The following is a 13,631-nucleotide window of genomic DNA, read 5'->3' as shown; positions in this document are numbered from 1 at the left end:
TAGTTTTAATCCAAACATGTGCAGATGCGACAGAATGTGTCCATAATGTTGTGCTCTTTGTTCACGGTTCACTGTGCTGGTGCAACAGGCTGCAGTGGTTTTTAGTGTGAGTCTACAAGCGGCGCCTGTTGGAAACATACTGGCTACAACTGGCACACATACATTACATGTGCACAGTGCACACAAACAAAAATTCTTAATTGCCTCCATGGTGCACCCCATTTTGACCCGGTGTCTATAAAAAAAGAAACAAAAACAAGAACACACAAAGACAAAAAAACACAACGTCACATTCCAGCTCATGCCAGCCTGCCCTGTTCAAACAAAAGCCTCATCTCTGTCAGCAGGCGCTGAACTGGCTGCAGCTGCCACTGTCGTTACTGGCAAGGCCCAACCTTCTCAACCACACTGATTTACTGAGGAGTACAGACACCGTTTTGCTGCGTCCCTCTCTGCCTCTCTGCCCTCTCAGTGCCCCCAGTTAGGCTTACAGTTTCTTAGCTGGGTCTGTGTGGCTCTGCCATGGCAGCAGAGAGCTGCCAGCACACTCTTCTGCTCTCTTTGATTCTTTTCTGTGTCTCTCATTCTTTCACTCTCGGCCCTCAGTCAAGCTACAGTAGTTAACGGCACCATGGCAGCGCTGGCAGTTTCATACTTGTATCTGTCTCAGCTGCACGCTCTGGTTCTCTCTGTGTTTTTTTTTTCTGCTCCTTCAGGTGAATGTCAGGCGAGGCGACAGAGAAGCAGATGGCTTCAAGAAAGAAAAGGGAAGCAAAAGTGTACAAGAGAAAGTAATTAAAACAATTAGTTGGAGTGACCCACTGCAAAGTACAGAGGTCGAAATTTCAGGCCAGGAAAACTGGAAAAATGAGGAAGTCGTTTTTAATGCCTCAAATGTTCTGGACAGGAACAGCTAGCCATGTTTGAAGCAGGTGGACCCTGAACCCAGACTCCTGAGTGAAGGTCAGCCTCATTGCTTGAACCATCAGCATCCCCAGTCTGCCGCCTAACGCAGGCCTTTGTGCCTACATCAGTGCCATGATCAGATGACATTAAATTTAACGTTTAAATATTCCATTTAGCCGTAAATGAAACCACACGTAGAGTTTGTTTATTATGAGGACATGTTTGCAAATTACCTACCTGAGAGAAAGAACTTGTGGGCCCATTTTAAACAGACTTCTATAAGTATCTTCCTATGTAAATATCTATACTACCGGTAACTAAATATTTTCCTATGCGGTGGTCAAAAGATTCAAGCTTGGGCTTGGATTATTATTTTAGACTATGAATTTGCTGTCGTAGCTTTAAAATTAAAAAAAAAAAATTAGTTTGGCTTTCTGCTGTGTGAATGGACATGTTCCACCCTCCTTATCAGAAAGGAACATTTGGCACCTCACAAAATGCAGGAGGGTTCAGACTGGGATCAGCACAGACTGGGATCAGTGCTTTTGTCTGTCACACAGGGGTTAAAACCCCCTCTTCCATGAGTTTTTTGGTTGTAATAATTTTAGGAGTATGTTTATTGCACTAATGGCTTTATAGGCAAGATACCTTAGAGAAGAAGTTTGACATCTGTTTATCCGCTCACACATCTGACGACTAAGTTTTAAGATCAAGGAGTTGAAAAATCTTCAGGAAACTTCCACTCATCCTACCTCACTTGGACTGAACACCTGCGGCTGCAACCTAAAAATGTAAAGAAGACCAAAAGTCATTTTTAAAGACTTTTTAACATCGTTATCTTTTTATAAAACATAGCAGAGATAAAGCGCAAAAAGTATTATATTGTTTTGTCCCATTTTTTACTTCTTGGTGCTTAGAAATTTCTTTGGCATGAAGATTTTCTTCCTAAACACAAAGATCTTAATTTGTAAAGCTACTTTAACAAATAAAAATCCTTATAATGCATGTCATATGTAGCACTTAGATTGATTAGGTCACAGGTTTATGAAGGATCAACACAGGAGAATTTTTTAGCAAACCAAGATTTCTTGTTTCCTCTCAGTCCAAGTGCAGGAATGTGCACGGAAACAATGCAGCAGAGTTAAGAGAGAAGATCTGTGCCTCTGACTGACCCAGAGCTCATCACCCTGAAGCACCTGTTAGTCTCACATTTAATTAGAGAAGAAAGGAGTTGGCTCTCATCAGCAGCAACAGGTTCCTCTCTGTTTCAGAGGTGGCTGATAAAGGAGCATGTGCGGCATTCAACATATAAGCATATGTGCGTTTGTGTGTGTCCACTCCAGAGTGCTCCAAACTTTGAGGACGGCCCCTCCAGAAAACACAGGCCTGGCTCTCCAAACTCAAAGGACGAGCTCCATTCACCGCCTGGCAACGGCGCTGAGAAATGGAGAAGAGATGGGCAGAGCGGAATGGGTGGGCAGTAAATTATCAGCTTTTCTGAGGAGAAGACACGATATTTATTTATAGCATTTAGCCGGGGCACTCGGGGAGGGTTGTGCTGGAATGAGGGGCATCTTAGGTGGTCAGCATTGACCTGCACTAACCCCTTGTATCCTGTCTTATTCTCCCACCCTTCACACTTGTCTTGTACCCACAGCTCCCGAGACCTCCCTGGCAATTAGGGAACGAGTCACACCCACTCCCTGCCCCCAAAGGCAGTAAATTTTCCTCCTTCTCCTGGCCTTGTGACACACACACTCACACATCCTCAGAATTGAGGCTTCAAGACACCATTCAGCCCGATCCCTACTTGCTTTATCCCCCACTCTACATTTTATCACCACCCCTTGTTTTGTTTTGCTGTCTCAATCCATCAATCTTCCCATTAGCCCTCCATATTACGGAAACCACCGGGAACGCCCCCTTTACACCAGCCCTTCAAATCTGTCTTCCTCCCTGCAGCTCCCTGTGTTTGCTGCTCCTCCATCCTTCAGGCCGGCCTCATTAGTCCTACCTGTTGCTTTCAAATCCTCACGCTCTGACTCGAGGTTAACATCAGACTGCGCCGAAGCGACGGTAGAAAAGATGGAGCTGGAGATGGGAGATGGAGAAGGCGAAGGGGTTAGGGGATGCTGTGGGTGGATGGTGGTGGGGGTAGCAACACTTTGGGTGGTATGTTTCCTGCGAGGGTGGGACACAATGCCCCCAGTGTTCAGGCAGGCCCACAGGAGCTTGTTTTACAACAGGGGAGGGGCGGCCATCAATGGCCAGATGATGTGAACCACCCTGAGCCGATTCACAGTGACAAACAGCCCCCTCCAAGTAGACCCCCACCTCCTCCTCCTCCTCCTCCTCCTCCTCCTCCGCCTCCTCCTCTTTTCTGCTTTCTCCCATCACCTCCCTCCTCACATTCTGTTCTGTTGGACCAAAACCAGGGCAGCAGAGAGCATGCACCGGCACCGCAGCTCAATGGACTGGAAGTGAGGACGCACACGCCCACGCATACACACACATACTCAAAATTTCTCACATACATAATGGGCATGCATGCATGCACTCACATGCACAGACACACACACACACACAGACCCTTTCTGTTCTTCTCCTGCTAATGACACCTCAAGCATCTCACCGGAACATGAATTGGTATTAGTTTAATTAAACCAGCGTGGCTCTTATTTGTGTCCCGCTCTTCATTCTCAAAAAGCCAAAATGGCTTGATGACAGCATAATTGCTGAAGAATTGAAGGAGAGCTAGTATGTTGAACTGCCAAGTGGGGCCTGAATCTCCCCTCCACCACCACCACCACCCTGGGTTCCAGCTCCACGGGCTTTGCTGTGGTCCTGTGCTGGCAACCTGTCCGCTCTGAGGGGCCCCAGAGTTCACTAATAATGTCATTCAAACGGCTGTTTCCTCTTTGTATCTATAGATATGTTTTAACGGATTCACAGTGCAACTAGTTTCCAGATTGATAAACTCTGAGTAAAATTGATCCATCGTCTATCATTTAGTATTTGTAGTAGCATCTGGAACAGACCTATGAGAGTATGAACCTGTTTTCACCACTTTGATTTGATCAAAACTATAATCCGATCCGTCAAAGTCGTCAAACCAAAGGTTGTTATAAGGGATGCTCTGGCCTGTGCTAAACTTCCTGTTCATCATGACAACCTTCTTTTGTCTCCAAACAGCCTGAAGTTGAAGCGCAGTTGAAAAGTTTTCTCTTCAGCCTTTAAGGGTTCCGTTTGTGGAGGATCCACCTGATGCATTCCTCATTACCAGGAAAAATGATGCCTGTAAAGGAGCCTTTGAAATATGAGCTGCAAGGGACACAATCAATCTACAACTGTGTACTTCGCCGCTTTAGCTTGGAGTTTGATTTTTTTTAACTCTGCATTTTAGTCTGTTTTCCTGTGCATTAATTCGCATTTTAAGCTACTTGCATGTTATTTCTGACCAAAACAGAACAGCACCTCATCAACATCACCTCCTAATGAGGCTCGGTGCAACAGGTGCCACTGTAGAGAACAGAACTTCAATCCCACAGGTTTTCAATAATCAGGTTAGGTTTATTGACATTTATACATAAATGCACATGTCTGCACGGCATATAGCTGCAGTGATGGTGTGACTGGACAGCGGCTCTAATGAAGGAGATGCTGGCTGCGTCCAGGAGGGAAGTCACAGAGCGGCAGGAATTTATCGTGCAGATGGAAAAAAACTTGTGCACGCACCGTTGGTTTCATGAATCTTCATCATCTTCATCATCGATGTAAAAGTTCCATTTTAACTTAAAGTATGAGAAAGTGTGAGTTGACTGCACAGTCACCACACAATGGTTTCTAAAGTCAACCCACAAAGTCTGAAAACCTCTTTTTCTTCTTCTTGTAGTGCATGTCTGTGTGTGTCTGTGTGTGTGTGGAGGGTGTGACAGCTGGTTAGCAGTGAGGTGGTAATAAAGTAGTCCGCCCCCTTGTTAGGGATGATGAGCTTGTGCGTGTGATGGGATCAGGAGGCTGGTAGTGAGAGTGAAGGAATGTAACCCAGCCTCTCAGTCCCTCCATATGACGCTAATTGTGGCAGAACGGGGATGGCCTGGGCTGCATGTGTACGCCATTGTTATTCCTCAGCCTATTGTCTCTGTCCTTCTGACAATTGCCATCTGAATAAGAGCCTGTTAAGCCTGGCAGATCCCCATCATTAGACCTCTTTACATCCATTGTGATGCAGCAGCAGTGAGGATACTGTAGGGCCATCAGTGGCTTTTCAGCAGGACTGACGACACGTTCACAGTAACACATATATTTTCTTTTTGTTCGAGCTGTGCATCCATGTTAAATCTTGATCCTCAAACTTGAAGGTGACATTTAGAGTCATGTAAACTAGCTGTAGCTAATGCTGGCCTTGGTGCGACTTGTAAACCTGTTTGTTTTTTTCTTTTTTTTTCTTTTTTTACATCAACTAGCTGAAAATTGAAGCCAATGTCAAACTGTCAAAAAAAAACTGCAGTTCCTTCTGTGGCCTCTAGGGGCCGACTCCAAAATAGACCCTTATGTTAAAATGTCCTACTACATCAGAAACTCAGTACAGCCCGGTCTTTGGTATTAATTGATACGTTTTTGCGCAACGTACGGAGATATTTCTTTTATATATAACTCCCTTGTTTTAAGAGTATTTCATGTAAAATTCTGCATAATTAAGTGTGTGAACAAGTAAATAAATGTTGCCTCACATTGCAAACTTTCTGCTTCTGAGACAGCCTGCCCACCTCAACTCCACTAATTAGTTATGCATCATTTTATCAAGTACATCCAAATGTCTTACAGTAAATCAATATAACAGAGCTTCATAATAAAACACAAAATAACACAATTTTGTATACGTTTAACGACAGTATTGAAGTTACAATTGTATTGTACTGTAGGATCTTTGCTGCATGCTTTGTTACTAAATGAATATACAGGCTCTTGCAGCAGGCCAAAGAAAAAAACAAGCATTATTTGTGACATTAAATACAAATCAAAAGTCTGCAAAGGGAAAAAAAAGTTGAACAAAAAAAAAACACAGATAAGAGCAGTAGGAACTAAATCACAGTCTACATGTATTGATATATTTTCAGCAGTTTAATTTCAGCATCTTTTCCTCCCTTGAAACATGATCGCATCACTCCACTAAATGTGACACTTTCTTGCTCTTGGACTTGCTTTGGTCTCAGGTTGCCAGCTGGCCCGCTTTGGGCCGAGCGCAGCTCAGTCTCGCCTCCGTCTCCCCTAAAAACAAGCATCTGGAGGCCCGGGCAGTGAATACGAGTGTGAATATATTCATCCCCATGCTGCTTTGTTAAATCTCTGGGTGTAAAGCTGTTGTACCCCCGTGCCCTCCTGGGTGACCCCTGAGGATCAGAGACCAGGTTGTCGAAACATTTGTAACATTTGGCCAAAGCAAATCTCAGGCTGCCTGTTGAATTGAAGCTCACACCAAAGAGGAGCGGAAAAAAAAAATCCCCCTGGAACCCTCAAAACAACTCCCTACGCCCGGACCGGGACCCCCCTCTTGTTCCTTATCCCTCACGCACACACACTCACACACCGAGCACGGAGGCTCAACCCCTCACAACCTCCAGCAAATCCCCTTTATCTTTTCCCAGCCAGATGGGGCCGCTGGAATAATAGCTGAAGCCCAATGAGTTCCATTCAATTTGTCATGCCGTCTAAAGGAGCTTGTAAGCTTCCCATTTGCAGTTATGTTATAGTAACCATGGGAGGCTCTGCAGTGTTAGGACTTAATTACCTCCTAATAGCTGTTGTAGAGATAAAGCCCCTGGCTAGCATAACCCAACGCTGTCCGGCCCCACAGACACACAAACTGCCAGGATCCACACGGCTCATCGTGTGATGGATAGCCCACAACTGACCATGTTCGTGACCTTTCATCCCAAAGGACCAGCAGTGGGAGACAAATATTTCCCCCAAAACTTAAAATAAAATCATTGACCCATCCTGATGCTATGGTTAGCTGTCAGCCTGGTGTTACTTGGTGTGGTTTTCAACAAGTTTGAAGCACATCTCCTGAGGAATCCTAGCCCATCCTTCTTTGGTGAATATCTCAAGCTTGAGATATCTCAACTATCCCAAGGCTTTCAGGCTTTTGTACACTCCACAGATCAGTTTAAGTCGGTGATTTCTAGTTCCAGATGCATTGAATGTCCCCCACAGCATTATACTGTTTGACTCTAAATTGATAAGATGGTCAAACCCCTTATGTTGTCACACAGGTTCCCTGACGAGCAGTTTTGAAGCTTCTGCCTAACCTCTCTTTAATCCAAGAAGGTGGAACTCAGGGGCATAAGTAGGATCTGACTCAGCTCCACCACAGACTATATATAAAGATGGACAGCTCCCCAAAAGTGAGGGCAAAACTTCTTGATCGCCCTCTGGGGGCTGGCTGCAGTATTGGTCCCAAGATACCATCTTTGTTCCAAAATGGCAGCGCAGTGTACTGGCCTTGCTTTTGTGCAATGGGCCACGTTGTCCATCTTTGGAGCCAGCCTCTAGTGGCCATTTAGTAAACTGCAGTTTTAGGAACTGGCCACACTTGTGTTAAACAATAACCAAGAACCTTTGAGGGCCAAAAAACCACATGACATTAGTGTGAATTCTGTAAAACACCTGGGCACTCAGTCGGCACTCAGTTTAGACTGTATCTAAATCGGCACTCAGTTTAGACTGTAAGGTCCATTTTTTCCAAAGTTCCACTTTATATTTTCTAGAATTAGAATTAGCAGCTGTTCAAACTGGCCTTTTTGCAGATTTAGTGTAGGTCTTCTGTTTTTGAACTTGAGACCTCCCTCTGACATTTTCACACAAATACAGTATAATCACCCACAGTTTGTTGACTTATTTGTGTATATTTTATCTGTTTTGGAGAAAACGAAATTATTTCTATGAAGAGGACACCAGAGAACATCCAGATTTGCAACTTAAACTGATACAACTCATGAATGCAGGTAACAGGATGCAAAACTCTCCTCAGTTTCCGCTCCTGGTACTTAACTTTCCATTAAATTTACAGTGTATTGCTTGAAGAGAGCTGCAGAGCGTACATTCACACGCACAGTAACAGAAGCAGCAGTGGAGGTGGCGGGCGGCATCTCACGTTCCTCACCACAGAATTTAACAAAAGCGAGAATTTTGCTTCATTTCGTTCCAAGATTTGGTAGAGAAAAGGATCGAGGGGGACGGCCAGGACATTATTCATGTCTTTCAGTTCATTTGGCTCGGCCGGTCAGCTCCCCAGACAGAAAGAGAAACCTTCTCTCATGTTTTTCCACCCTCCTCTCCTTTCTGCTTTTTTTTGTTCCCTTTCTTTTTATTATTTTGGAGGCAGATTAGCAGGATTAAGTATGGCTCACATATGCTCCTCCTCACTATTGGTATTCACCACTGCACTGGGCCTGGAGCCACCCAGACTGATGGACAGAGGGAGACGGAGGTGATGGTGGGGGGGTGTAGATGGTCAGAGTCAAAGTCAATGACAAACCTGTCCACATACTATTGCATCTTTGTAAATTTGGCATACGACAGAGTGTGTTTCTAAAGTTGAGTCAACAGCATGTGGGAGGATTTTCCCTGTTCAAGTGTGGACAAAGCCCTTTCTGGATGAACTGCATGCTAATGGCAGAAAATCCCTGCAGACAGGCTGGTGAAGCAGCAGACCCATGCACACAGCCCAGAGGTGTGTTTGTTTTCAGAATAAGAAGAAACCTTTCATTCTCTCTCTCTCTCTCCTTATGTTCTTTTAGTACTAATGTCATTTAATTTGCAGCCTCTTCTGGGCCGTTTTTTTGTTGTTGTTGTGCATCCATGATGTGACTTTACTGCAAACTGCTGGATGGAGGAGTGAAATGCAGCTCAACATGCAGCAGTGTGTGTGTCCTCTTTTTCCCCAGATGAGGCATCTCCTTACTTTATTATAGGCTATGACTATTGTGTGCATTTTATATATACTCACAGTAACCATGTCAGAATAAAGCAAAAATATAGTTACAATCCCATGAGCCACAAAAATACATTTAGGAGCACATTCTGTTAAATTTCTTTAAAAAATATATATATATATAAACAATATAAAAAACAAACACATTAGTATTATGATTATTATTATAATACTACTGTAAAAAAACTCCCAATAAAATAAATCTAAATAAATAAATTTTATTATTGTTATTATTATTATTATTATTATTATTATTATTATTATTATTATTATTATTATTATTCTTAACAACACACGTTAACTGATAGCTGATCAATAATAATGAATGAATCTTACATTATAAATAGCCTGGAAGCAGCCATTAGTTCTGTCTCTCTGGGGCCTTTTTCCTTTTTCCTTTTTCAGGCAATTAGCGCTGATTGCGTCCGACTGCACACTGTATTTGTCATATTTCAGGACAATGCTGCTGTCAGTTTCATTTACATCCCGCAGCCCAGTCATCGGCCCGGGCCCTTCTGTCGGGCAGAGGCCGCCTGAGCACCACCAGCAGCAGCGGCAGCAGCAGCAGCAGCGGGCCACATGCGATCGCTCTCCGCAGACTAATTGAAATATTACGGATCATAACCGTTAAAGACAATTTTGCACACTTCATTAATTAACGTTAAAGATGCACTTCAACGGCAGCTGCTGGCCGACAGAGGGTAAAAACGGAAAACAGCATATTAACTCCCAGCGCTGCAAGCAGGAAACATATTGCGCTGCTTAATGGTTTCGACCGGTTACTACTGTTCATTTGAAGCGCGGGCACAATTTTACGGTCTGATAGGTTTCAGCAGGAATTAAAAGAAAACGAATTTTTAAATTAAAAAAAAAATAAATAAAAAAATGTCATATTAAAATGTAAAAACAAGTATTTATATATCTTTTAAAACACAAAACAAGACAAAAAAACAAGGCGACTGAATCTCAGTGTTTGAGCCTGTAATCGATATAAATGATTAAATGAGCTCTGATTTATTGCAGCCTGACTTACTCCACTTATGAAATGTGTGAGTTATTATAACAAAATCCATCCACAAGCGGGACAACGTTTCCACAAGAAGGAGCCATATGTAGGAGGGTGTGCGTCTGATTTCACTTAATAGTGATGCTGTGTGTTGGTAATTACATCAGGCTGGAGGACCCTCCGTCACCTTCCTCCTCCTCCTCCCTCCTCTCCCTCCCTCCCCTCCCTGCTCCCTCCCTGCATGGTTCTGATTGGTCAAAGGGAGGCAGCCGGGACAGAAAGTGCGTTGTCCTGGTGACCCGGCCTCTGCGCGCTCCAGCCCCATTATAAAAGCCCGCAGCCGCACGCAGGCGTGCCAAATAAGCTGTCAGATGCGATTTGGAGTAACAAGTGGATTTTGATGTTTAGGCTTTTCGTCATCATCGCGCCTGGAAACACTCTCGGTAAGTGTTTAATTAATTTTTGTGCGTATTCTGATAATTAGTATCAGCTTCCACACTGATTTTGGCTTTTTTTTATCCAAGCCTGAGCGCAGGATTGGCGCGATAGAAAAGTCAGAGCGCGCTCAAACTTATCATCAGACGTGTCATTTATAAATCTGCTCTTAGCTTAATTTATTATGCTGGTAAAAAAAAAAGTACAATTATTGCACTTAACATCATGAAGCACTTTGGAGATGGAGATTTTTCGGTTCAGAAAATTAACTGAAGTTTTGTTTCCAGACCAGCCTGGATCATGGACTCAGACACCAGCCGCGTTTCAAGCAGACCGTCTTCCCCTGAGGTTGACGACATCTTCATGTCCGCCCTGAAGAAGTCCGTGCACGGCTTCTCCGGCGCCGTGTCCTCCACTCAGAGCGACTCGCCGTTAGACATCTCCGGGCTGCACGGCCTCTCCGCCTCTGATGAGGAGTCCCTCGCCCTCCGCCTGGCGTCCAAGAAAGACCGTAAGCTCCTGTCAGAGAACGAGCTGCAGGCCATCCGCCTCAAGATCAACAGCCGCGAGAGGAAACGGATGCACGACCTCAACGTGGCCATGGACGGACTGCGGGAGGTCATGCCCTACGCGCACGGACCTTCTGTGCGCAAACTCTCCAAAATCGCCACCCTGCTGCTGGCGAGAAACTACATTCTCATGCTGAGCAACTCACTGGAGGAGATGAAGCGGCTTGTCAGCGAGATCTACGGCAGCAGCGCGCACCACGGCGGCTTCCACCCGTCAGCCTGTGGGACTATGACACACGCGGGGCCCGTGCCCGGACACCCGGTAGCTTCCCACGCCGCACACCCGGCTGTGCACCACCCTCTTCTCCCGCCAGCTGCCGTCTCCACCGCCTCTCTGTCCGCGCCCGGTATCTCCGCCGTCACCTCAGTCAGACCCCACCACGGACTTCTCAAAGCGCCCACGGCCGGCGCGGGGCCACTGGGCAGCAGCTTCCAGCACTGGGGCGTTGGCACCGGGATGCCTTGTCCGTGCAGCATGTGCCAAGTCCCGCCTCCGCATGTGTCCAGCATGAGCAGCGTGACCATGCCGAGGCTGGCCAGCGACTCCAAGTGACTCCAACATGAGCTGAACTTTTCCGGGGGTTGTTACAGACTGTCCCCCCGCACTGTTACGCTTTTATTTATCTTTGTTGCTGCGTCGACGGAGCCAGCAGAGACCAGTGCATTGATTTTCCTTACTGGGACTTTTTGCAACTAACTTAGTGTTTTATGGTGATTAACCCTTCTTGTAACAGGTGTTTCTTCTCAGAGCTCCTAAAGCACAAAGCAACTCATCACATCTGTCTCTAAACAGTCAAATTCATGCTTCTCCTCTCTGCAGAGGAAAAGTTCCCAAACTACGAAAATATAGAGTGTAAATATGTAGATGGATTATTCAGTTCTAAATAGATATTATTATTATTATTATATATTAGAGTCTTGTTAAAGTGCGGGAAGACTCCCACCCCTCACATGTTGCACCTGCTTTACTCTCTTACTCCTTATTTCATCCCCAGTAGGTTGTCGTTCACTGCCCGACGCACACAATGACCACTTGTTTATTTTTTTAATAAAAAAGAAAAAAAAAAGAAAATGATATTTATTTACTTATTTTGGAGGAGGGGGATTTCAGATGAGTGTCTGGTCGTGTTGGGGTTTGAAATGTAAAAATAAAGACGATTAATTGAAGGATGGTGATGGGTTTTTCCTTTTTTATTAGATCACACACACAAAGAATCGATTGTTATTTTTTTTACACAGAATAACTGAAAAAAACGAAAAACTTTCACAAATGGATGCTTGAGAAATACGTTAATGTTTGCATTCGCATCAATAATCAAAATTAAAATAACATAATTGTAATAATTTGCAATAAATCTGAGCTGAATTCAGAGTGCTGGTTAACATCTGTGGAATTTCTCCACTTAATTACGTGTTTTTAAAATAAATTAGTGAACATGTTTTAAAGAAAATTTTAAATTAATGGACAAAAATTTGACTTTTCCTCCTTGTTAATATGATTAAATTAAAATATTACATAATTTAAGCGTCTCTCTGATATCAAACGCAAATGACAAGAAAGCATTCCATTTGGAATCGTCACCTTTTCGATCTGTGCGTAAAAGCGCGCACCAAAAATCCTCCAGTGAAGTCCGGTGAATACTGTACACTGTAGGAAGATGGAGCAGCTGCACAGCAGATTGTGCATGCTGTTGCAATATTTTTCCAAAAGCCTTTTGAAGCCGGATCGATGTGAACTAAACCTTTGAATATTCATGCCTGCATTTGTTTATTCATCTCATTACTGGAATTGAATTATTCAAAGTCCTTCTGCGTTCTGTAGGACGTTTCAGAGTGGGAGAGGTCATTTGGTGCAATGCAACAAAAACACTGTTTATTTACAGGTGAAAGATAAGAACGATTCCTCTGAAGGCACCTGTAGACAAAAACCTGCTTCAACAAACATGAGTGTTATTACGCCAAAACTTTTCAGACAGGTCAGACTAACAAAGGAGCATTGATCAGTTTGGCCTGTTTGTTCTCGTTGTAATCCCAATAAGAACCTTTCATGTCTTCACTGTTTAGGCTGTTTATGCTGCCAAGCTGACAGGTGTATCTGAGTTACATCATTCAGCACAACTGCCGGTGCTTATCTGAAGTGTGTTTTCTTCTCTTCAGATTTGTCTTTGGATTCAACACATCTGAACAAACGGTTACAAAAAACAGTCAAATGTCACGTTAAAGCAGCAGGATTAGTTCTCTCTGAAACATCTGCTTTTCCTCGGGTGTCTCCACATCAGAGCCTTCCAGGCCCCATTTGTCAGCTCAAAATGCAGTTAACATGGATTACAAAGTATTATATTTCAATAATTAGGGCCTACCCCCCCCCCCCCATTCATGACTGTCGCTCCCTCTCCGAATTTAGATATGTAGGCAAAGAAAATCCCAGCCTTTTCTGGTTAAGAGGTGATGATGAGACAATAATTTGCATCAGGCAGAGTTTGTGTGATTGATGTGGTGGTAAGATATATGATGTCCTCCTACATTTACACATTTTCTTTTGTGGTCACTGAGCTTCTTCAGAGGTTTGAGTCTGGGGGGGCCGTCCCCTCCTGGGTGCAGACCTCACTGATTTGGTGAGTTTCCAGTATTTGGATGCTTGGAAGTAGCGGACACAAGTGTCACATATGGTTCCACATCAGTGCAGAAATCTCTGATTTGTCTCAAAGATTGTTGTTGT

The 13,631-nt window shown here is 44.1% G+C and overlaps 1 protein-coding gene across 1 annotated transcript; it reads left to right on the top strand.

The window, feature by feature from the left end:
* The first annotated feature begins 10,272 nt into the window (after positions 1 to 10,272).
* olig2 (oligodendrocyte lineage transcription factor 2) lies at positions 10,273 to 12,037 on the top strand. The gene is made up of 2 exons (XM_028393996.1): positions 10,273 to 10,351; positions 10,631 to 12,037. Exon 2 carries the CDS (start codon positions 10,644 to 10,646, stop codon positions 11,463 to 11,465), a length of 822 nt encoding a protein of 273 aa, XP_028249797.1. The 5' UTR covers positions 10,273 to 10,351; positions 10,631 to 10,643; the 3' UTR covers positions 11,466 to 12,037.
* The last annotated feature ends 1,594 nt before the right edge of the window (positions 12,038 to 13,631 follow it).

The sequence above is a fragment of the Parambassis ranga genome, chromosome 21 (genome assembly GCF_900634625.1).
Source record: "Parambassis ranga chromosome 21, fParRan2.1, whole genome shotgun sequence".
In the NCBI taxonomy this organism is placed as follows: Eukaryota; Metazoa; Chordata; class Actinopteri; family Ambassidae; genus Parambassis; species Parambassis ranga.
Note: the sequence above shows the minus strand (reverse complement) of the source record. Positions and strands in the feature narration are given on the sequence as shown.

What these genes read in the sequence shown, in the direction of transcription:
- olig2 (XM_028393996.1), top strand. Translation starts at nt 10,644, where the DNA reads ATGGACTCAGACACCAGCCGCGTTTCAAGCAGACCGTCTTCCCCTGAG.